This window comes from Pteropus medius, unplaced genomic scaffold (assembly GCF_902729225.1).
Source record: "Pteropus medius unplaced genomic scaffold, Ma_sr-lr_union100, whole genome shotgun sequence".
Classification (NCBI taxonomy): Eukaryota; Metazoa; Chordata; class Mammalia; order Chiroptera; family Pteropodidae; genus Pteropus; species Pteropus medius.
Genome location: NW_024351073.1, coordinates 2,924,748 through 2,947,400, shown reverse-complemented (window position 1 = coordinate 2,947,400; position 22,653 = coordinate 2,924,748). Strand labels below are relative to the sequence as shown.

General features: G+C 36.3%; 1 protein-coding gene across 3 annotated transcripts in view; it reads right to left on the bottom strand.

Moving 5' to 3' along the window:
• LIFR (LIF receptor subunit alpha) overlaps nucleotides 1-22,653 on the bottom strand; it is a 70,171-nt gene that overhangs the window by 14,181 nt on the left and 33,337 nt on the right. For all 3 annotated transcript variants that reach the window (XM_039842624.1, XM_039842623.1, XM_039842622.1), the window contains 11 exons: nucleotides 19,880-20,054; nucleotides 17,806-18,060; nucleotides 14,227-14,356; nucleotides 13,608-13,777; nucleotides 11,601-11,746; nucleotides 10,432-10,594; nucleotides 8,171-8,241; nucleotides 6,322-6,535; nucleotides 3,813-3,992; nucleotides 1,105-1,206; nucleotides 364-531 (listed from right to left, as the gene is read on the bottom strand). In XM_039842624.1, the coding sequence (XP_039698558.1) occupies nucleotides 364-531; nucleotides 1,105-1,206; nucleotides 3,813-3,992; nucleotides 6,322-6,535; nucleotides 8,171-8,241; nucleotides 10,432-10,594; nucleotides 11,601-11,746; nucleotides 13,608-13,777; nucleotides 14,227-14,356; nucleotides 17,806-18,060; nucleotides 19,880-20,054 (1,774 nt within the window). The remainder of the gene's footprint in view (nucleotides 1-363; nucleotides 532-1,104; nucleotides 1,207-3,812; nucleotides 3,993-6,321; nucleotides 6,536-8,170; nucleotides 8,242-10,431; nucleotides 10,595-11,600; nucleotides 11,747-13,607; nucleotides 13,778-14,226; nucleotides 14,357-17,805; nucleotides 18,061-19,879; nucleotides 20,055-22,653) is intronic.

Below are 22,653 nucleotides of genomic sequence, written 5' to 3'. Positions count from 1 at the left end.
GCCATGGCTAAAAAGGAGGCTCCAAAACCATTCTTTGGGTTCCTGAGTTTTTTTACTCCATTATTATAAGTACAGGAAGACTTGTTTTAAAAAGTAACCTTCATAAGATGCTATGTTATGGATCATGGGGCTTATAACCAACGGCCTCAGAATAAATGATTTAAATGATTTCTGAAACACTACATATCATTAGCATATATTTAAAATTCTCATATTCGTAAAATGACTGCATTTTCATTTCCCCATTTTTCAGACAGTTTTGGAAACTAATATTAAAGTAATCAGCAGCGTTTTTCTCTCTTTTTTTTGCAATTAATGAAGAACTTCTAAGAAGCACTATGCTCACTCTAGTAATTTACTTACTTGATTCCAAACCCTTCATCTTAGATGTGTCTCTCTCTCCTTTTTCAAAGTAAAATAAATATCCTCTTAAAAAGCCTCTAAGCTCTTCCACAGGAATATCTTCCCATTTTACTAATATCGAGTCTGCAGATGTATCCTCAACAGTAAAATTTGGTGCAACTATTGGAGCTGTAAAAGGAAAAAAAGTTAATAGCTAAAGGAGAGTTTCCTAACAGAGAGCAAGACATTAATGTTTAATGAAATTTCTAGCCTGGAAAAGCTTGGAAAAACTTTATTCTCTATTAAATCAAAAACTTTCACAGATATTATCACAAACACTTTTGCTGTGAAGCTAATAATTAGACACACAAAGGCAGAACTTAGTACAACTTCTGGACATAACACACATCTTGAGAAACTACCTATGCAAAATCTTTAAGTGGCTACTCAAATAGACTTCATTTACATTTCCAGACTATTTATTGATAGTCTGGAATAAGTCAATAGTTGTTTAAATTTGCATAAATGCAAATTAAATATTTTTGAAATCTAAATTGATTTAATTTTCCGATGACAACAATTAAATTGTGAAATATAAATATTCAACCAATGAAGAATAAGTAATCATAATTTTAAATTTATCATACAAATTATTTTTCCTTCCTTGAAGAGCCCAATTTAATCTATTTTTAGAGTCTACTTGTCAATTTATAATTTCTCATGTTACCTTGAACTCTAAGAAAACTTACCCATTTAACTTACCCAATTCTTCTATATATCCAATTACAGAACGTAATAATTGATAGCCTTGATTTCTGCACCCATACAGGAAAAAATTATATCTTACACCTGGTCGAAATTGATCTATAGGATGAAGACAATCAGTAAACTTTCATAAGTACACATTACTATATCTTTTTAGAAATATCAAATTTATGATAACTTACTCTGAAATTTCCAAAGCTAATTTTAAACAGATATTTTATTATAAAAAATTCATCCATATTTTCTAAACCGGTAAATATTCAGAGTGAAAACTGACTAAAAGTTAAACAAATTAGCTTCTATTATAATAAAAAGTTTAGCTTTATAACATGATAACACTTTGAAGAGAAAAAAAAATGGTGATCGAGATTTTGATTTTGTTCTTTAAAATCAAGCAATGATGACTTCTTCCCAGATTTGGTCTAGGCTCAGTTTACTAATCTATCCTCAGTCTACATCATGTTTCTGAAAAGCCTTTCCCTAACTAGTGTTGGTTCTAGGTTGGAAAGCAATCACTGCTCTCCCCTTGCTCCAAGAAGCAGATACTAAAATTTCCACTCTATTCTGATGCTTCAGTGTTAAAACAACTGGGCCTTAGAGACTGTTCCTCTTTAAAGAATTACCATTTAGTGCCCTGAGTAAACTTCACGAGACACACAAGAGAAGCACTGTAACTTCAATTCGAAAAGCCCCCTTGAAATGCCTCCTCAGTACAAGGCCACGTGCGAAATGTTGGGAACACAGAGGTGGTCATAACGAAGTTGGCAGAGAGGTGGGATGATAGACAAGCAGGGGTAACTATAACACAGGGTGTTAGACTGGAGGGACCTACCATAGGTAGTGGCACCTCAAGGAGGGAAAAGCCACCAAGAAGTGATATCTGAACAGGGCCCTGAAGGGCAATTAGAACATCAGTGATCTACAGGCTCGAAAGTGAGGTGATCAACCTCTGATATCATTTTGAACTTTTTTCTTTGGAGACAGGAACACTTGAGATTATGACTTTATACTGCATGTACGTTAGGAAATCTGCACCTAGTTTTATGTGTCAATTACGTATATTAATATTCTACAGGGTTCTGATGCCTAAAAAGAGCCTGAATGGGTTAGAGCATAAGGAATGTGTTTTGAGGTCATAAAGGAGAGAGGAAAGTTAAAAGAGTAGATCACTGGATGAGGAAGGAGTAGGAGTGCCAACTATGGCCACACTTTGTTCTATTGGCAGAAAACAAAAGACAAAATTCCCAGCCTTCTGAAGCTTTGAATTGCTCTGAATTTGAATCCTGGTGCTAGCACACATTAATATTGTCACCTTGGCCAAGTTACCTACTTCTCTGAATGGCTGTAGACTTTGCTCATCTGCCTTGGCATATAAAGTTCTTCTTGACCTCCAGGTGTCAGCTTAAACTTACAAGCCAGATTCTGTATCTAAGGAGACGCCTCGCCCCTGACTCCACCTGCCCCGGTCTGTCCTGACCATCCTCAAAGCCCAGGTGAGAAAGAACAGAAGATGGGTTAGAAAGTATGCAGAGTACACTAGATAGGGGTAAGGCTCAGGCGGCTTCACGTTGGGGAAAAGCTAGGGGAGGTGAGGGTGGGGTGCAGCCAGGCACGCTGACAAGTGCGGTACGCTGGGAGAAAGGACGAAGGGAGCCATTCTGCCCTGGCCAGTTATGCATGGGAAGGAGTTTGGCTGTATTCCAAGTAGAACTAGAAAATAACCCACGTAGTAATCTAATGAACGAGACTCATCTTTACCATTTGACAGCAAAAAACAAAAAACAAAAAAAAGGAAACAAGTAGAACTTGTTCTCTGGAAGAGAACAGTCAGCAGCTGCTTGCTCTCCTGAACTTCACTAACGTGTGAGGGGGCGCCATGAGAGGGACAGGACATCACTACCCACAGGCTGCACGCTCCAGAATTCCCACGAGTAGAGACACGATACCCACATCAGCTGCTCAGAAGGAACAGTGACAGCAGAAAGAGGGCAGTAATTCCCACGAACAGGCTGGTTTGGGCTGTACGGTGGCAAGTGGCCCTGTGCCTGAACTTAGGCTGCACCATATCAAGGGCAGCCTGGCGAAGAGGCTCAGGGCTTGTCAGCATCTGGCACTGGGAACTGGCCACTGCCCGTGCTGTGTCCCCGCCACACCGATGCCCCCTTGACCAACGAACAGCAGGCAAAGCGGTAATGTGTGCAGGTCCTGTTCTCGGTCTCTCCCTAACCTCAGTAACCCGGGCCCCTGGGCAAAGAACGGCAAAAGGACCTGAGTGAGGTCACTCTCCTGGGTTTTGTCGTCTTCTTTTCATGAACATTTCCCCATGTTGTTAAATCTTCAACACAGGGTTTAGTGCTACTTAACATTGCATTTTATCAATATACGATAATTGACTCATTTTCCTATTAGCTATTTTGATGGTTTTCAATTTTTATGATTATAAACGATGCTGTGATGAACACTTTTAGATGTAAATCTGTGTTGTTCTCTGATTATTTCTTAGAATAAATTCCTAGACAAGTAATTACTGGATCAAAGGCTATGAATCCTTTCACATACATTCAGCCACAAACCACCTTCCAGAAAAGTTAAACCAGTCCAAACCCAGCCCATTCTTAAGGGAGAACAGTCACTTCACTGTAGCCAGTCATGCCATGAATTGCTCTTTTTAAAAATATTTTTGAAGAACTCTGAGAGGCACTTACCAGATTCTATTACGGTTTCGGTGCTGTTTGAAGGGACTTTTTTCCAGTCCATAAGGCAGGGCTCAGACTGAGATGAATTACACCATTTAATCACATAGTCACAAGTCATGTTGGGATCGTAATTCCAAGTGAGGAGAATCCCATTTCCCATCCCAACAGCCTGCTCTATTTTGAGATCATCTTCAACAAGAGAAAAGAATATTTTACTATAGTTAAAAATAACAATATAAGTCAAATTTCATGAAAATGGGCAAGAGTTATAAAAATTACTTCACTGTACAGAAATTTTAAATAGTGCTCAAACTAGATAAACCTTTAGTAAAGTTTATTAGTATCGCTGATATTTTTGTTAACTACAGCAATTACCTGTATATATAGATTAACTTAGCAGCTGAAACAAAGTAATAAAAAAGTACCTAGGATCAGGTGGTAACAGTGTGGTCAAGGCAGGGACCAGAAGATCAAGGGCAGGGAAGGATGGGGCAGAAGGAATAAGGGCACCATAGGGGACGTGGCAGGCACAGCAAGGGGCAAAGCAGGCTGGAGGCTGGTGAGGAGCATGAATGGATGGTCTGACCCCCTCCACTCATCACCGCCGTGGATATAAGCTCTGTGAGAGCAGACGGGGCTGTGCCTGCAACCCCAGCCCGGCACAAAGTGCGCAGAGAAGGAGCGCAACACACGCTGTGAAGGGTGGATGAACTGACCCCAACACATGGGCTGAAGGGATTCTGGAGACAGAGCAGGGAGGGGAGGAATCTGCTGAAATGCTTTGGGATGAAAAGTTGTGGGGTAGGTTGGCCAGTGTGGCACAGAGAGGAAAAAGCCTAAACAAGGTCTGGGGAGGAAGGAGGGGTGAGGTGGCTGGTGGGAAGAGGCTGGTGGGAAGAGAAGGGAGGCCCCAGGTTGGGGGAGAGGAATTAGCATGGTTAGGACGGCATGGCCAAAAGGAAGAGGGCAATTTTTTCCACAGTAACAGGAAAGAGAAGTATAGCTGGCCCTTTGTGTTTGCAGGTTTTGCATCCACTGATTCGACCAACCACAAAAACAGTATTTTAGATATGTGGCTGGGAATCCAGATGCAGAGGGCCACCTGTATGCATCGTTTGACGTCATTTTCAGTAAGGGACTTGAGCCTCCTCAGGGGTCCTGGAGCCAATCTCCCGTGGATACTGAGGGATGGCTGTAATTTCTATAACTGATGTATGTTTAAGGGTTTAGCAAAAAGCCATAGAAAGACTTTTTAAAATTTGCACTCATAAAGCAACTATTACTGAACACAACAATTTGGCTTAAAATACAGAAGACTTTGGACATAACAGCTTTTTGGTCAACGTGATTAAAAATCCACAGCAAAACCCTGCTGAGGCCGCGAGGCTTCCCCCTTGGGAATCCCTCAAGGAGCCATGACTTGCTCTGGGGCTTCAGCAACTGACAGCTGGTGACTGGACCACTGTGAGTGCTGTGAATTAGTCTTTTGACGGACACGTGGAAAAGGTAAAAATATAATTCTTGAATGAAAAGATAACATAGCTGTTGCCCATCATTGACAGCAATGAAATATCTAAATCTGTAGGTTATCTGCTTATGGGTTGTTTACACATCTCTCTCTTTTATTCTTTTGCCTCCACCCTTTCTGGTGTGTCCACTTCTATCTGGGCTCTGGTCAGTGTTCTGCATCTCTGAGGTGCAGTAACAAGTGATAAGACACTCAGTGCCTCAAGCAAGAATTGAAAAGATACTTAGAGGACCCTAATTGGACCAACCTGTTTTCCTCTAGAAGTGGGTGGTCAAAGAAAGGCGCCTCATACTGGGACAGGACAGCAAAGGGGTGGGGAGTCAGGGAATAACTCAGAAGAGGAGTCAACAGGAAGAAGAGGTAGAAGTGGTCATTTAAAACTCACGACTCAAGAAGCTGTCAAGGTAGCTAAGGAGGAACGGACTAGTTACTGGTAATCCACAAAATTTAAACAAAGTCACTAAGTAATTTTAAAATTATACCACGATTTTTAAAGTCTATATTGAAGGTCTAATTTAGACTTTAAGAAAAATTACTTATCAATAAAGGAATCCTATTAATAAAGAAAGTCTTATCAACAAAGCTGCCATTTAAAATGAGGATTTCCGCCCCCCACCCTTGACAGTTTGAAAATAGCCTGACATAAGCATCATCTCTCATGGTCTTGGGAGATATATGAAAACTGTATCTGAATAAACTGTTAAAACATTTCTTCCTAAGAGTAATATTCAAAACCATAACTCTCCAACATTATGTGTTAAAGTAATTGGGTACAGTAATTATCTTATCCATCAGCATAGATGCTTCAAGTCAAGACTAATGACTGCTGTTTTTCAGTGAGCAGGTGACGTTCATCTGTCTTCCTCCTTATATACCAGCAGAGGAGGAGGATAAGAGAAGGAAGCTGTTGTATATGAGAGCAAGTGACACGTTCAAAATGTTTCACTTTAATTTCCTGTTCTTATATATTACATTATCTTAATTACTCACCATTTGGAATTTCCATACTAGCTATTTTAGAAGGTGGCGATGAGCCAACAGAATTTTGTGCCACCACACTGATAATGTAGTCATTTTTATCAAGCTCTATTTCTGCCTTGTGTTGAGGATCAGGGATCTCCGAAAGAGACTGCGTTTTCTCGTCTGATGAACATGATACATTATAGAAGAGTATTTTTCCATTAGCTTCATTAATGGGTAAAGGCTATGAAACACAGAAAGATAAATTCTGTTATAAAAACCTGTAAAAGTGACTATTTGATAAGGGAAAGCCATCAAGTCTAAACTGGACACTACACTAACCATAATGAGGTAATATTAGAAAAGGTGAAGTTGTTAACAAACCATGTAAAGTCCACTGAGACCTGGATAAACCAGGAAAGTGATATTGATGAAAAATGATATGTGCTATAGGCATTAAGCGTACACAGAAATAAAAAATATAACAAGTAAAGACAAAACAATGTTTAGCCTCACTTTTTTCAGAAGCAAACCAAAAATAGTTTTGAGAAGCACTGCTCTACCTAGAAATGAACAAAACAAAGAAGTATAGCATCATAGCATTTTTTCAAACATTTACTGTTTTCTCATTTTAAAGTAGTACATGGCTCATTACAGAAAATCTGTATTATTTTCTTCTGGTCTTCCGACCCCTCTGACATTGCCTTCTCCTCCGTTGGATTCTCCTCCTTTGTTGGTCCTTCATATGCTGCCATCACCTAGGGTTCCATCCTTGGCCTCTTTCCACCTCGATCCCATTTATATGCTACTCAAAGCTTTGTCTCTAGCTCCGCTATCTCCCCCGAGCTCCAGAGCCTGACATCAAACCACTGTCTCCTGGATTCTGCTCACACATCCCAATGACACGTGCTTAAAAAACTCAACGTGTCAAAAACAACTCAAATAGGGAAGAACAATTAACCTCGTCACTGAAGTTAGACTCAATCACTTCAGTATTTTTAATCCTCAGTTAAATATTCTAGTGTGAACAACATGCTACACTTTCTGTCCACTGAAAGAACTTGTCTACTGGTTACTATATTGCCGTGAACCTGAGAGACAACGCAGAGTGGCCACAGGGGAGCTTCTGGCCAAGGGCAAGAGGGGACACGCCCGCCACACACAAATCGCCTCCCGCAGAGCTGCTTATGTGGAACTTGCACAGACTTCGCCGTACTCAAAACTGTACTGAGGTCAAAGTTTTGTAAAAATAACATTATTTTACTTTTAATAACAATATTCACTAAAGGAATCTGATAACGACTGCTCTTATGAAATCTGATGTAGAAAACAACTGTGTTTTTAATGTTCATAAATGAGATAAAAATACAGCAACAAAAATAAAATGTTTGCTCCACTAGGGGGAAACCAGTAGAACACTGCAATTCATATTTTATCTAAAATTTTACAAAAACTATAATTTATAATAAAATTTATTTAAGGGAAATAAATTACACGCAAAATATATAAAAAGCTGGTTTCCTGTTCATCGAAGACAAAATGGAAAGTAAACACTCAGGATTCTAACTTCAGCTTCTGGATGTATTTCTGACTAAAGGGAGAGGTAGAGAATTCATGAAATTCTTAGGTCTTTATAAGCCTCAGAAAATCAAATGACAGAATGCTCAGACCTGAGAACATCCTCACTGAAATGACCGTGATGCATCAACAGTGATGAGGAATCTGGGGGTTTGAGGAGCCAGGTTACATTCTCAGCAATACTGCTGAGCCAGTCTTGGAAATCCCGCCTCTTTGACAACCCAAGCACCATATGTAAGTTAGTTAGATAGTTTAGCATAATAAAATTAAATAAGTACTCAAGGAAAAATTAGATATTTACCTTCCAATATATTATTAAGTTTTTTCCATCAGAACTCCACTCTCTCCAAGTATCTGGTCCCTTTGAAGGAGCTAGGAAAGAGATTCAAAAGTTAGTATTTAAGATGAATACTATGTCAGTTTATAACGTTAACAATTGGGATGGTGGTGCTTGACTTTTTTTTCTAGGTTTTTGGAATTCCCAATAAAAACAAGAAAAAGTTCAGTGGTTTCCACTTAGAAAATTAAATAAGGAAAAGCTCTCAACGTCTGCAAAACACAAGGCCCCTTAAAATGGGTTAAAATCACCCTCAAGGCTGTAAGTGATGGGTCCGAGGGTGCTTCTGTCTCCCGTCCTGCCATCTCCCCTTACAGAAATTGGTTCTCACCATGCACTGGCTTCCTGGCTGTTCCTCAGACATGCAGAGGACACCTGCCCCGGGCTTTCTGTACTTACGGTGCCCTCTCTTCCTCTGCCTAGAACTCTCTTCTCCTGAATGAACCATGTGGTTTGCTTCCTAACCTCCTTTATACCTGAGCTCAAGTATCTTAGTGAGGTCTCCTCCAGCTACCCTATTTAAACCTGCAACTCCCCTCTCCATCACCCATCCTTCATTCCCCAGCCCTCTTTCTAGGTTTTATTTTTCTCTGTGCCACCCAGCATTCACTCTTATATCCTTGGTGACCAGAACAACTCCTGATACACAGTAGGGACTGAATAAGTTTCCTATTTCCTATCATATGCTGCCATCACGTAGGGTTCCATCCTTGGCCTCTTTCCACCCTGCACACTCTCCCGGACTGATCCCATTTATATGCTACTCAAAGCTTTGTTTCTAGCTCTGATCTGTTAAGTGAATTAAAGCCTTCATCTTAATAAAGTATAAACAAAATATTTGTTTCCTTTTGGCAACAACAGCTGAATGACTGACGGCAAAAGTACCTGTGGTAGCCAGTCTCCAAAATGATCAGTGATATTGGTGACGCCTGATGTTCATGCCCTTGAGTGGTCCCCTCTCACACTTATCAGGGTGGGCTTGTATGACCAACAGGGTATGGCAGGCATGATAGTATGTCCCATCTGAGGCTAGGTCATTATAGATATCGTGGAGGATGCCTTGTTCTCTCTTCGATCATTACTAGGAGGAGCTGGCTGCCATGTTATGAGGGCACGCCAGCAGCCCCATGGAGAAGCCCACATGGTCAGGAACTGAGGCCTCCTGCCCATACCCACATGAGTAAAACATCCTAAAAGCAAATCCTCTAGCCTTAATCAAGCCTGCAGCCCCCACCCACATCCAGCTATAGCCTCAGGACAGACTCTAAGCCAGAGCTACACAGCTAAACTGCTCCTGAATTTCTGACCCATTGACTCTGTGAGATGATAAATATTTGCTGTTTTACGGCACAGATTTGGAGGTAATTTGTCATGTAGCAATAGATAATTGATAGTTTTCCTCTGGACTCATGCATAGGCTTCATTTCTGATGATTCAAATAATTCTTACACATATTGCAAAGCTCCACTCCTCTCTCTAGTCTTTATATGGAGAGACAAAATCCGGATTAACATCTGTAATTGTTTTACTGTTTGTTAAATTTTTTAGAAGTTTTGTATTCCCTATATTATATAGTGCAAATAAAGGCTTTGTTACCTTTTGATAAATGATTACTGAAAATCACATCTATTTCTAAGTTTCTGTTATTGTTGCTGTTTGTTTTAACAATGACATGATAAACTTAGGATAGAATCTCATTCTGTCTTTGGAAATTATCATACTCTGAAAACCAGCTACCTGATTTTATACCTATTTTGATTTAAGTGTACTGCAGAAACTAAAGTTCTAGACCTTTCAGCTCCACTCCTTTCTCAAGCTTAGGTCGGAAATAAAAATTGCAATAAATTCTTTTTAGTAATGATTGTTTCTAATAAAAAGGCAAAACAGATGGTGGAAATTCTCTTTGAGAAAAACCGCCCCATAATCTCGTCGCGGTGTTGTTTGGTTTCCTGTGCACCATCCTAACGCAGCTGCAATCACACTGCAGACAGAGGGGCCTCGTCCTTCTCCACAGCACAGGCCAAGCGTTTCTCCGTAGTATCACAAAACTTTAAAACCGTCATTTAAAATGTCTGTATGTTATTATATTGGCAGATATTTTACGATTACACAATTCAAGCATTCTCCTATGTTTAGTCACTTTGGTGATGTTTTTTTTAAACAAACGTTTGTAGAATTTCAAGATCCATAGTAATAATTAGCCATAAATCATTTAGTTAACTTACTGGCTTCTGTGGTTAAATACTGTTTTTCATTGCTCCATTTACTCCATTTCCAGAAAGTTTCACTAGAACAACGAATCCGAAAGGTATACATAGTATATGGATTTAACTTGTCCACAGCAACAAGATAACTTGAATTTTCTACTCCTTTGATTGTGACATTCCGCTATTAGAAAACAAATAAATATGTGCACATATATGTACATGAAATGTCATGTGTGTATGAGTACACGTATACACATACACCATTTTAATCCAAATAATGGTCAATTAAATTATGTAGAAAGGAGGATATAATTTTGATAATAGGTCAATGGTTAATGGTGATGCAATAAACCTTAATATATTTTAGTAACCTAAGATGACCTTGAGGATTACATATATTATTCAGATGATATCTGAAAGCTTACTGGAGGCAGGTATCATCTTATACATCTTTTTTTATATGGTACTTTGTACCTCTAGTATGGTGCTAAACATGTAAAATATTCAACAAATATTTAAACTAAATAAAATGAAGCAATTCAAAACAAATTTGAGGATCTGCATACTTCAAGGAAAGCCTCTGAGCTCCCAATTCTTATTACAAAGGAGCTTTTGGGGTTAAATTTTGTAGCGTGACTGATTTTCTAGAAATCATCAGTAAGTTTTCAAAACGAATATTTAAATACAATATCATTTATTTTGGACTTACCACAAATTACAAGATAGTGCAGTATAAAAGTCAACCTAAGTATTTAAAATGTATTAAAAAGTCATGTTTTAACTTATAATGACCAATTATAACTTGCTCCTGTTGATGCACTTAGCAGTTTTAAAAATCACATCTTCTCTCTGGTGCCAATTAGTCCATTATCTAATGCTACAGGTTACAGCAAAAACTACTCAATCATTCACAACTTATTGAGTACCAGCCACATGCCAGGTACTATACGAGACCTGCAAACAATCTGAGTGGTAAAAGTCAAACTTGGGTTCTATAATATCCACTACTATAATTGTTTTTAAGTGCTAAATATAATGCTGTTATTATATATAATATCTTGGTTCTTAGTAAATCTCTATAATAAATAGTCAGAGTTTATGCATATTGAGTTTCTTAATTGTTTTTGAAAACTAAGTATTTTATCCAAAAGCATCTCTAAAGAAATTTACGGAAGAATCTTACTCACCAACTCTTGTATCGAATTAGCTTTGTTAATTTCAATTTGACACAACAGTTTAATCTTTGCAAAGCTGCCTGGTAAATGCCAGGAAAGTGTAACAGCTGTTGAATTAACATCCTTCACTCTGACTGAAGTAGGAGTATGGGGATAAACTGTAAATATAATTTTTTAAAATTAATTACTTTAAAAGCTGTTTTCTAATATGACAAATGAGAATAAAAGAAAATAAAAAACAAGAGAGGTATTGTTAGTGCTGATCAACAATATTTAACTCAGTATTTGTGGAATACACAAAAAACATTTTTTAAAGAACCAACCACATTCAATATTTCTCAGTTGATGTCAGGAATACTAAAAGGTAGTCAGATCATAGTCTCTACCTTTAAGAAACCCCTACTTTACTTGGAGAATGACAAACAAAAAGAAAGAAAATTAATGAGAGTGTATATGTTAAGTTCTAAATGTGTGGTACACATATTAACTGCCATAGGAATTTAGATGTAAGCATGGTAAGCAAAGATGGGACTTTAAGATGAGCTTTGAAGGAAGAATCAGACTAAAGCTGGCAAAACAAATACAGAAAAGCATTTCGGGTTGGGGACCTGGGAAGCACAAAGGTACCTGGGAAGCACAAAGGTACAGCGAAGCAAAGTGCACATTATATTGGTGATAATGCATACATCATTTTGAATGGTGGGAAAGAATCATGCAGTAAATAAAACTAAAATGCTGAAGGCAGACAAAAACATACAAACACTACCATGCAAGTACAAAATGTAGCCATTTTGTCCTTAGGAAAATCAGAAAATAACAAAGATGATGGGAAGAAGTAAAAATGACTTATATTTACAAACAAGGCAACAGGATCATCTACTAATCACTTGCCAAGCTGCATGAGAGTGCATCTGGTTTAAGCCCTTTCTCTCGTGACTGAGTCTCTAAGAGAAGGCCTCTGTGCCAGTGCTCCGGTATTGTAGAGCCTGGCATGGAGTTGATACACATGGAAGGACCATAGGAATGAATGCCAAAAAGATGGAGGATATTTTATTTCTGAGCTATATATATTTTAATAGGATTGGTAAAAATTAAGAAAATATCAGCAAATCAAAAGGAACTATTTATTGATACATTTGAATAGACCTCATGGACATTACCCTTAGTAAAAAATGCCAACTTCAAAGGTTATACAACTGGTATGATTCCATTTATATAACACTCTCAAAATGGCAAAATAGAGATGGAGAACGGATTCGTTGTTGCCTGGGGACAGGGATGTGTGTGTGTGTGTGCGGGGGGCAGTTTGCTAAAGGGGCAGCATGAAGTAGTTCCTTTGTGGTGGCAGAACAGTTCTGTATCTTGTGTTGGTTCTATGAATCTGTACATGAATCCACCACAAAACTACATGCACAGCATCGCACACACACACTCACGCATCAGCAAGATACACACACACACACACACACACACACACACACACACACACACACACACACACACACACAAACTGAATGTATACAAAAACCAGTGAAAACTGAGCGAGGTCACGAGTCCAGCTCAGTAGTGCGGTTCACAGCGTTGTACCAGGGCCAACTGCCTGGTCTGGACACTGTGCTATGGTTACATAAACATGACCACCTGGGAAAGCCAGGTGAAGGGGTCACAGAGCTCTAATTTATTATTTTTGCAACCACTAATGAGTCTACAATTATTTCAAAATACAATGTCTTTAAAAATTTGGCAAAAAATTTTTCAGAAATCAAAAACTATTAGGTAAAGCCACTGACAGTTTCTATGTAAATGACTAATTCAAAATTTTATTTGAATTCAGTAAAATGGTAAAACTCGAAATTATACATTTTATAGATTTAAAAATAAAATATATAAAGTTAATGTTAAGTAATTATAAAAAAATAATTAGTAAAAAGTAATCCCCATAAGTACTTTTCATTAGTCTCAAGACATTTCACCACTTCTAAAGTTATTTTTAAGACATTGATTTATGTAGCAGCTTACCTTTTTCAGTCATGTTAACTAAAATTGCTGATTCTGATTGACCCAGAGGATTGCGAGCGTTCAAAGTAAAATTATATATTTCTTGATTTGGAAGCACTTGAAAGAATAACTGATAGCTTTCATTGGTGGGCGCTTCAACTCTTTTAAATCTAATATATTTTCCTGAAAAACTGCAAATGAAGAGAGGAATAAGGAATAATGAAATAATATCAAAATGGCAAGAGATAAATAGTGCAGAAAAAAAACGAATGGGTAAGTTTCAAACAAGTAATCTTTTCAAAGTGTTTATATTCCTAATTATAGATGTATTTTATACTCAGGGAAAAAATGTACATGAGACAGTAAATAGAAAAACAATAATCAGCCATAAGCCAACTACCAAGAAATAGTCTGTTCATATTTGAGATGTCTGGCTTCTAGGCTTTTTAGAAAAAGAGACAAATTGAGTTTGTATGCATCAAACAGCAGTACTGATAGGATACCCAATTTTACACTGCATATCTGGTTTTATATCTTGCTCATACTATAAATGAGACAGAGCACTGCCCTATGTCATGAAACATCCTTCTCACGTACTCCTCACTGATTAAGTGTGACTTCTTTTCCTGGTGACCTTTACCTTTCAAATAAAGTGTAACTTGTATTGCGTGGGCCCACCAATGCTGTTGGTCTTCCTGGATCCCAAGTGCATATAATCTCTTTTAAATCATGTGTCTCACAGTTCAGTTTTTGAGGAATATCAGGTGGATCTAAAAGGGGGGGGGGAATGTAGTTATTGTTACATATATTTTCCCTGAAAATGTTATGTTTCATATGTTAATTACATTTTGTACAATTTCCTTAAAAAATGAAATAATTTATTGTTTACATTTTACTTTTTGAACAATGCAGGAACTACCCTTCTTTCTATAGCATGTTTTTTTTTGAGTTCATATTATATTAGAAATGATAAATTAAAATATGCTGAAAAGTGACTATTAGCTCATTTGAAAACTCTCCAATAGCAACCTGAGGACAGTATCATTTTTTTCCCCTTAAATCCTATTTTAGTCTACCAAATCTCTCAAAGGAAGTTATGTCCAACAAGTTAAGTCAGAAAAATATACAGATCAAAAGTATTATTATCTATCATCTACATATTATGTTTTGAAAAGAGGTACTACATCGTATTAAAGATCAACGTAAGTTATGTCACGAGTTTCAGAGTTTTTAAATAAGCAAGGACTATTATTTACAAAGTAATTCTCAGGAAAATTCTACATCTTCCCATATTCAAAGTGACTACTGCTCTTCTGTTGTTTTTGTTCTTTATTGAAACTATTCTCTGTGGCTTTGTTCAAACAGGACTAGAAAAAGAAAAAAGTAGTTTTTTTAGTGTGTGTGAGACTTTTAGTGATAAGAAAAAATTCTGTAGTCTGACACTGATTATAGAAATTGATATTTCTGTAATCATGTTTAACCAAACTTATATAGAAACTGATACTTCCTACTGTCATATTTATCCAACCTATCTGTCACTGAAGGAAAGTTTTAAAAAAAACAATACTACCTGTTAGAAAATACTGTAAAATAATTTTATTTAAAAATAACTAATTTTTTAAAAGTTCTTATTTTATCAACCAAGACTTAGAAAATTACATTTATCTTCCTCAGCAAAATGTCCTCTACTGATATTTTAGGTAATACCAGGAAGAGTAATGAGTATTTATATGAAAGTCTAATAACTGGATAATAAAACTAACATTGACATATTTGTTTTGAAAATCGTTTTAAATCTAAGGCCAAATTTTCGTTCATTTTATCAAAATTACGTACCAAAGTTTTTAGAATATTTAAAAATCTCATTATTTTAGTATTTGGCAGATATATTAAGTTGAAATACTTAAAATCCAAATAACTGGAGAAAGTTAGAAAGAATAGAAGCAAAGACAGAGGGAAAAAATATGAGAGGGCAGTATTTGAAAGGTATAGATTTTTTTTCCCCACAAATTAACTTACAAAAGAATCAGCTACAGCTGGGCAAAAGCTGGGTATAAGTCAATTGCATTTCTATTTACCAGCAAACAGAAAAATGCAATTTAAAAAACAAAGCCATTTTTTATGAAAATATTTTCAAATGAGAAAACATAAAATTTGACAAATATTTACATGCTCTAATCCTATTTTACAGAGCATAATTTTAAAATATCTTAAGTACAATGAAAGATTAACATTTAGGTCGACATTTAATGCTAAAATAACACTATCAATAAAAATAACTCATTTGAAAGATTACTGAACAAAAATGTTTATAAAAGGTCTATTTTGCTTATGACTAAATTAGCACATGCATGAACACTGAAAAATATTGGCAAATAATTATTCTTCTGTCTTCTACATCATAAATTTATTTTAATAAACAGGGAAAGAAGCCATTTTTATTAGCACAAACATCAAACGCATAGGAGTAAATTTACTAAAAGATATACAAGACCTCATATCACTAAAATAAATTAAAGACCGAACTAACTAATAGGAGGGATATACCATCATGGTTTAGATGATCAATATTCTAAGAATGAAAATTTTCCTATATTGATCTCTTAAACTGATAGATTTAATGTAATCCAAATCAAAATCCTGGCAGGTTTTGATTACGTATGTGCACGTATAGGGGAAAGTGACAAGCTGATTCTAAAATTCTTTTCGGTCTTTTCTATAAATTGCAGGTTAACAGAATATCCATAAGGGAAAGGAAATAAATGAATCTTGATCCCTGACTCACACCATAAACTGCCCTTGTACATTTCTAAAGGGCTCCCTCCTAATGGGAATTCTACAGCTGCTCCTGAGTTGTCAAATACTGAGCAATATTTCAACCTCCAAATGTTACAAATGACAGTTAAATTATGAATTAAATGAGTCTGTTCTATAAGTATGATAAAAGATTAGAACACTATTCAAAATAATAAAAACTGTGTACGTTCTCATCTTTTAAGTTTTAATTTTTTGCTTTTGTGCTATGAAGTGAATATTTCACTTTTTGGTATCATTACATTTACCACTGGTTCTCAACTTAGACTCCATGATCATTTCTGTGGAATGTTGCGAGTCATTTCCTAAATTCCATTAGGAAAAGAAAATTTAATTTTCTAAAATTTAAATTTGAACATAGCCTCACCCTCACTTGAATTCCACAATGCATTACTGAGATGGCAAAAAGAGAGTAAGGTTACAGACATCAAGCTGAGAAGTGCACCTAATCCTGGTCTTTCTTTTGGAAGTAGATCAGCAACTGAACATAATTCATCATAAGTTTCTATGGAAGTGAAAAAGATACTGAGAACGGCTGATCTAAAGCACAGCTGAAAATCATAAAAAAAAAAAATAAGATAATCACTAAGCAATCAAAAAAAATCACAAAAACCACTCACTACATTTCACACATTTTATTCATGAGACTCTTAGACCAAACACAGAGCCTTTAATCCAGAATGCAGGGTGGACAGGAAACACTGCTGGAGGCCAAGCCATCAGTGCACCACATTATAGTAACCACAGGGGAGGGGACAGGAAAACTCGAGATGCAAAATCATCTGTGGACAGTCCCACACAACAACTTTGGGAAATGCTGCGGCATTTTAAAATGGTAGGAGTGACTGTGTTAATAAAGAGGCCCTGCATTTTGGAGCATACATTACACATACAACACAGTGAGACCGGAAGTCTCCTGCACATGCCATCTGGTTATCCTCTTCTCAAATATGTTATTTTAAGAGTTGGAGAAGCATACAGTATGCTATTGAAAGATTTTGTGCAAACTAATTTCAATTTCTTTAATTAGGGTACTTATTTTAAAAAAGGTATGCTGTGATTAGGTGGCAAATTAACTCCTATTTGTAGGATTAAGAGATATTATGTACTAACCTCCCTTGACTCAACAAAGGTGTTAACTAAGAATTTAAACTAAAAGTTAGCTGCTGAAGGTTTCAAATCTTATTACAAAACCTACAAGTTATATAGATACAAGTATATAGAAACAAACTTAGAACTCTTTAAACAAGCAAAAATTCTGGTGCCTTCATATATCTTTTATATTAAAGAATTAAAAAATAAGAAAGAAATGGAATCACCCCTGTCCCCAAAAAGCATTAAGGCTTTTGGAAAGGATAAAAACAAATAAAAACAGAACTTTTTTTAAAGAATATTTTATACTTACAGCCCACAAAAATAACTGTTCCAAAAATGTTTTCTTTTGTTGTGAAAACCACATTTGTTCCACTATTTTCAGAAACAGAAATATTATAGATCTTGATTGCAACACTTTCCCCATCAAGATGAATAAGGGGACATTTTGTATAGCCGATCTGTGCTGATATCACTTTTTCTTGAGTCACACAACAAAACGTTATATCTGAGCCCACGAGTATCACTTTGTCTTGAGGAAAAACCTTACTCTGCAAATCAGAAGACCCTAGAAAGAGCAAAAGGAATTACAAGGAATTACAAATCCTTCAGAAGTCTTTTACCATAAAATAGCTCGGTGTATTCAAAACATACTGTTAGGTGCTTTGTAATAACTGTGGCCCAAAAATAAGTCCCCCAGGTTCCAAAGGAGAAAGACATATACAAGAAATGAAATAAACGTGTGGTTTTATTTACATATGGTGGGGTGAGGTGGGAGAGCAGAAGAGACTGTAGGTCAATGTCTAAGACCACAGGTTAACGTCTAAGAAGTTTTAAAGGTTCAATAAATGGATTCATATCCACATGCAAACAATCAACACCAAGAAAAAGTCACTCATTAAATAATTCCATTCCTCTGAAATGATTCTATGTATTTAGAGCAGACTTTTTACTTTCCATCACCCTAAATATGTTTGAGCCCTCCACATCATAAAAATCACTTTTTCTTTAATCCTAACTCTTTGTAGGTTAAAGCTGCACCTTTGTTTTTGTTTTTTGTTTTCATAAATATCCAATCTCTGTAATTACCTCTACTCTCTTTTCTACCTATTTATTCTTTCACAGACTGCTACCCAGTTTCTACCCTGACCATTCTACTAAAGTGGCTGGCTGGTCTAATCACTCAATTCAAGGGCCACTTCTCAGTAATCTTCCCCTTTGCCTTCACAGCATCTGGTACGCTGCCTAAAGTTTTCTTGAAACTCCCGTCTCTCTTGGGTTCTGTACCACTTTACCCTCGTGGACTACTCTTAACCCTCTGCTATTTGCTTTCCTGGCCTCTTTTTTTCCCATCCTCCTCTTAGACATACAAGCTTCTAAGAGATGGGTCTTTGGTCTCTATTCCCCTTTTCCTGAATTATGGTAACCTCCAGGATTTAAATTTTTTTCCTATCACATATATGCTGATGATTCATAAATATGCACCTCTAGCTCCAACTAATCACCTGGATGCCAAACTTGATTTCACTGCTACCCAGACACTTCATATGTACCTCAAGCTCAATGAGAATGAAAATGAAATTAATTTTTCCCATCTAATTTGTTCATATATTTTCTGTCTCAGTGAATGGCACCACCAGTCACCCAGCTGCCCAAACTAATAGTCACCTTTGGCTCTACATCTCCCTTACCAAATTCACAGTCGTTAATTCTAATTCTGTCTCTTCATTGCTTTCACACCTTTTCCCCTTTATAATGTCTAAACCCAAGTGTCCTAGTTACGCCTTCAGTGTTTTTTGCTTAACTCCAACTAGATTCTTTTTATCTACCTGCTTTCAGTCCTTTCTTCCTCTTGATTCATTTCTCCATATTGTCACTAAAGTGAATAATCTACAATGATCATCATCCTTTTTAAGGCTTCATTTTATTGTCAATAGTTTTCTGGGCCCTAATACTGCCAGCATTCTACCTGCATTTGAGTTTTATTCAATGTACCAGTGATTTTCAGCATGTTTGCAGATTCTCATATTCTCTGCAATATCTCTGCTCTGTGGAAGAGAAACAGGGAGCCATTTTTTTAAAATATAGACTTGGTCTCTTTACCACCAATATAAAATTTTTAAATGTTCTTCAATGCGTACCACAGTGATTTTCAAACTTGGATGTTTATCTAGTCACTCAGGAAGTTCTTTAAAAATACAGATTCCTGAAGCCTATCTCAGACTTTTTGAATCGAAAGGTTCTGGGATGGGTGACTTGGAAGATTCCCAGGTAACCCTCGTGCTGCTAAATGGAGCTCAGAGAACTGAAAGCTTAAACTAAAACTTACCCTTAAGCAAGATTAATCTAATTCACTTGAAACAAAAATTCTTTAAATACAAGCTTACGAGAAATGTTCTTCAGTGGGCTCCAGTCACTCCACTCTTTGCGACCAGAGAAATGAGGATCGTCAATGAAGCATCTAATTCCCACATAGTGCGTGGCACACTCCAAGGGCATGTCTGAGGTCCAGCTCCAGTGATGAACTGTATCTTTACCATTCAGAGTTGTGTTGTAGGTCATCTAAAAAATGAACATGAAAACAAAATTATATTTCCCAGTAGTGATATGTTCTGCTTTCCTTTAGGATTAAAAAATACAACAGACTGTATAAAAACACCAGCTAAGTAAGTTAAAGGTTTGTCCTTTTGTAAAACTATCTCGGTTTTCTATAAGGCATAATAGGAGAGTTATAGTAACAATAATCATGAATCATTTATGTTTACTTCTTCAACTTTAGGCCCTACTTTATTATTATTCAAGATGCTGATATTCAAAACATTCAATACAGTTCACAAAAAAATATACCATTGCCTTAAATAATCTTCATTTGTCACAGAGAATAATAAGTTTATACTTCCAAGAGTTAGTCAAAGAGAGAAGCATCTCAACAAACTAAATTATTGTTTTAGACTGCATGTTTACATAAGCGTTATATATTTTAAATTTTATTTTTAAACATGCAACTTATAATAATATAAAATATTAATGTCCATTGTGAAAAACAGACAAGATTTCAATTAAATATTGAAGATTTACTAAAAGAGACCTTGGGATTTCCAGTTAAAGACAATAAATAAAGGCATTTCCTTCTCCCACTCTATAATGAGAGTATACCAAACTTTTTAAAGATGTAAATGCACAAGGGTAAAAAGTAGAAGAAACAGAACCAGTGAAATTCTGGATGCTGGAAAGCAGAAAAACAATGGTAACTGACTCAGAAGACCAGAGAAAGCTGAAGGTCAAGCCTCCAATGAGAAAGCCAGAAACAATCTTGAAAGTTGTTCAAAGATATGTTAGGTACCCAGATCCCCTCCCACATTCTATGCTACCGAAGGACTACTTTTTTTCACCTTGGCATGAAGAATGGAGGTTCACGCTCTGGAAAAGTAAAACAGAATACCTCTGGATTGAAGAACCTCAAGAAGGGTTGAGAAAGGGGAATACTGTACCAAAAATGGGGACCACTAACCTATGTATTCTGAAGACTGGGTCAAGACTCCTGCCTCTTCCCCTAGTCAGTTCCCAAAATAGAGATGGCCAAGTTCAGATTGACCAGGTAGGACTCTAAACAAACATTTCTGAGGCATATGAACAGGTCAAGACAAAAAGCTAAAATAATATTAAAATTTTGCCTAAAATAATTTTAATAACTAGATAGTCCAACCTAATTACCTATGATGAGCCTCAGTCAACAAGTCTCATGTAGGCACAAAAAGAAGTTCTAATTAGATTTTTCTTATTAAGAGCTACTCACTTAAATATGAACCGCAACCAAGATGACCAGAAAGTGGAGAAAAGTTCTAATAAAAAAACTCAAAGATTGAAACAAAGAAAAAAACAATTTGAAGAAACACACTACACAGAAAGAAAAAAACATTTTTTTAAATCACTGATACTCTTAGAGATAAGATATTGCATTCATGAAACAAGAATTCGATACATTTTAAAAAAGAACAAAGACCAAAAATCAGCTCTTTCTTGTAAATTAAAAAAAATATGTTAATAGAAATTCAATAGCAGGATTGTAAGATAAAGCTTAGGAAAAATTGCTCAGAAAATATAGCAACAGGCATTTGAAAAGTAACAATGATAAGACAATTAGAGGACCATTCTGGAAGATATACTTTCTAAAGAACATAAGTTCTAAGGGAAAAAAGGAGAAAACAGAGATGAGGAAATCAAAGATACAAAAATAAGAAAATTTCCCAAGCTGATCACATGTTTTCAGACTGAAAAGTTCCCCAAATGAGCGTCCGCACAACGGATGAAAATAAATCCATGATCAAAAAAAGAAAAAAAAATTCTTTTTTGAATAATGCCTTCAAAAATCTAGAGAAAATTTCCCAATCTAGAATTCTATACCTAGCTAAACCACCAATCATGAGTGAATGCAGTATAAGGACATTTTAAGAAATGTCATGTCACAATGTATTCATCAAGTAGCATTTTATATTCCCACTAGAAATGTATGAAAGTTCCAATTGTTCTGCATCTCTTCAATATTTGAAGTCAACAGTCTTTTAAAATTTTTTAAAATTTTGTTGGCAACTAATTTAAATTTAAAAAAATAAAATACATCTGCAAGGTAGTATTATAAAGAGCAGAGAATATCTATAATAAAAAGCAAATAACTACCAGAACATCTGCTTTCACCCAAAATGAAGACATAAAAGGAAGACAGGGAATTCAGGAAAAAGAGGATCCATCAAAAGGTAAAAGGAATCTCCTGGATGATCATGGAGACCCCTTGGACCATAGCTTTCTGACGAATGCGCCATAAGACAATGAAGTTTGTCTTGAATGGGTTATGGGTGTATCTAGGTTTTAATCTACAAACATAGGGTTGGCTGATAGAAGCTGAGACCACTGGAACTCCTGAGAACACTTCTTGCCACAAGAATTCTCAGCTATTCGCCCCACTCTATGCTTTACAAATATCGTCAGTGTCTGTGTATGTCTTTGTGAGCCCTTCTATGAAAAGGATTGGGCAGTAAATCAGAAGGCCCTCAGAGAAATTTACTCACAAATATATAACTGATAAAACACTAGTATGTTTGAACATTCGACAGTAGATTTACACAACCTGGAGAGAATTTAGGATTGAATTAATGAAGCAGAC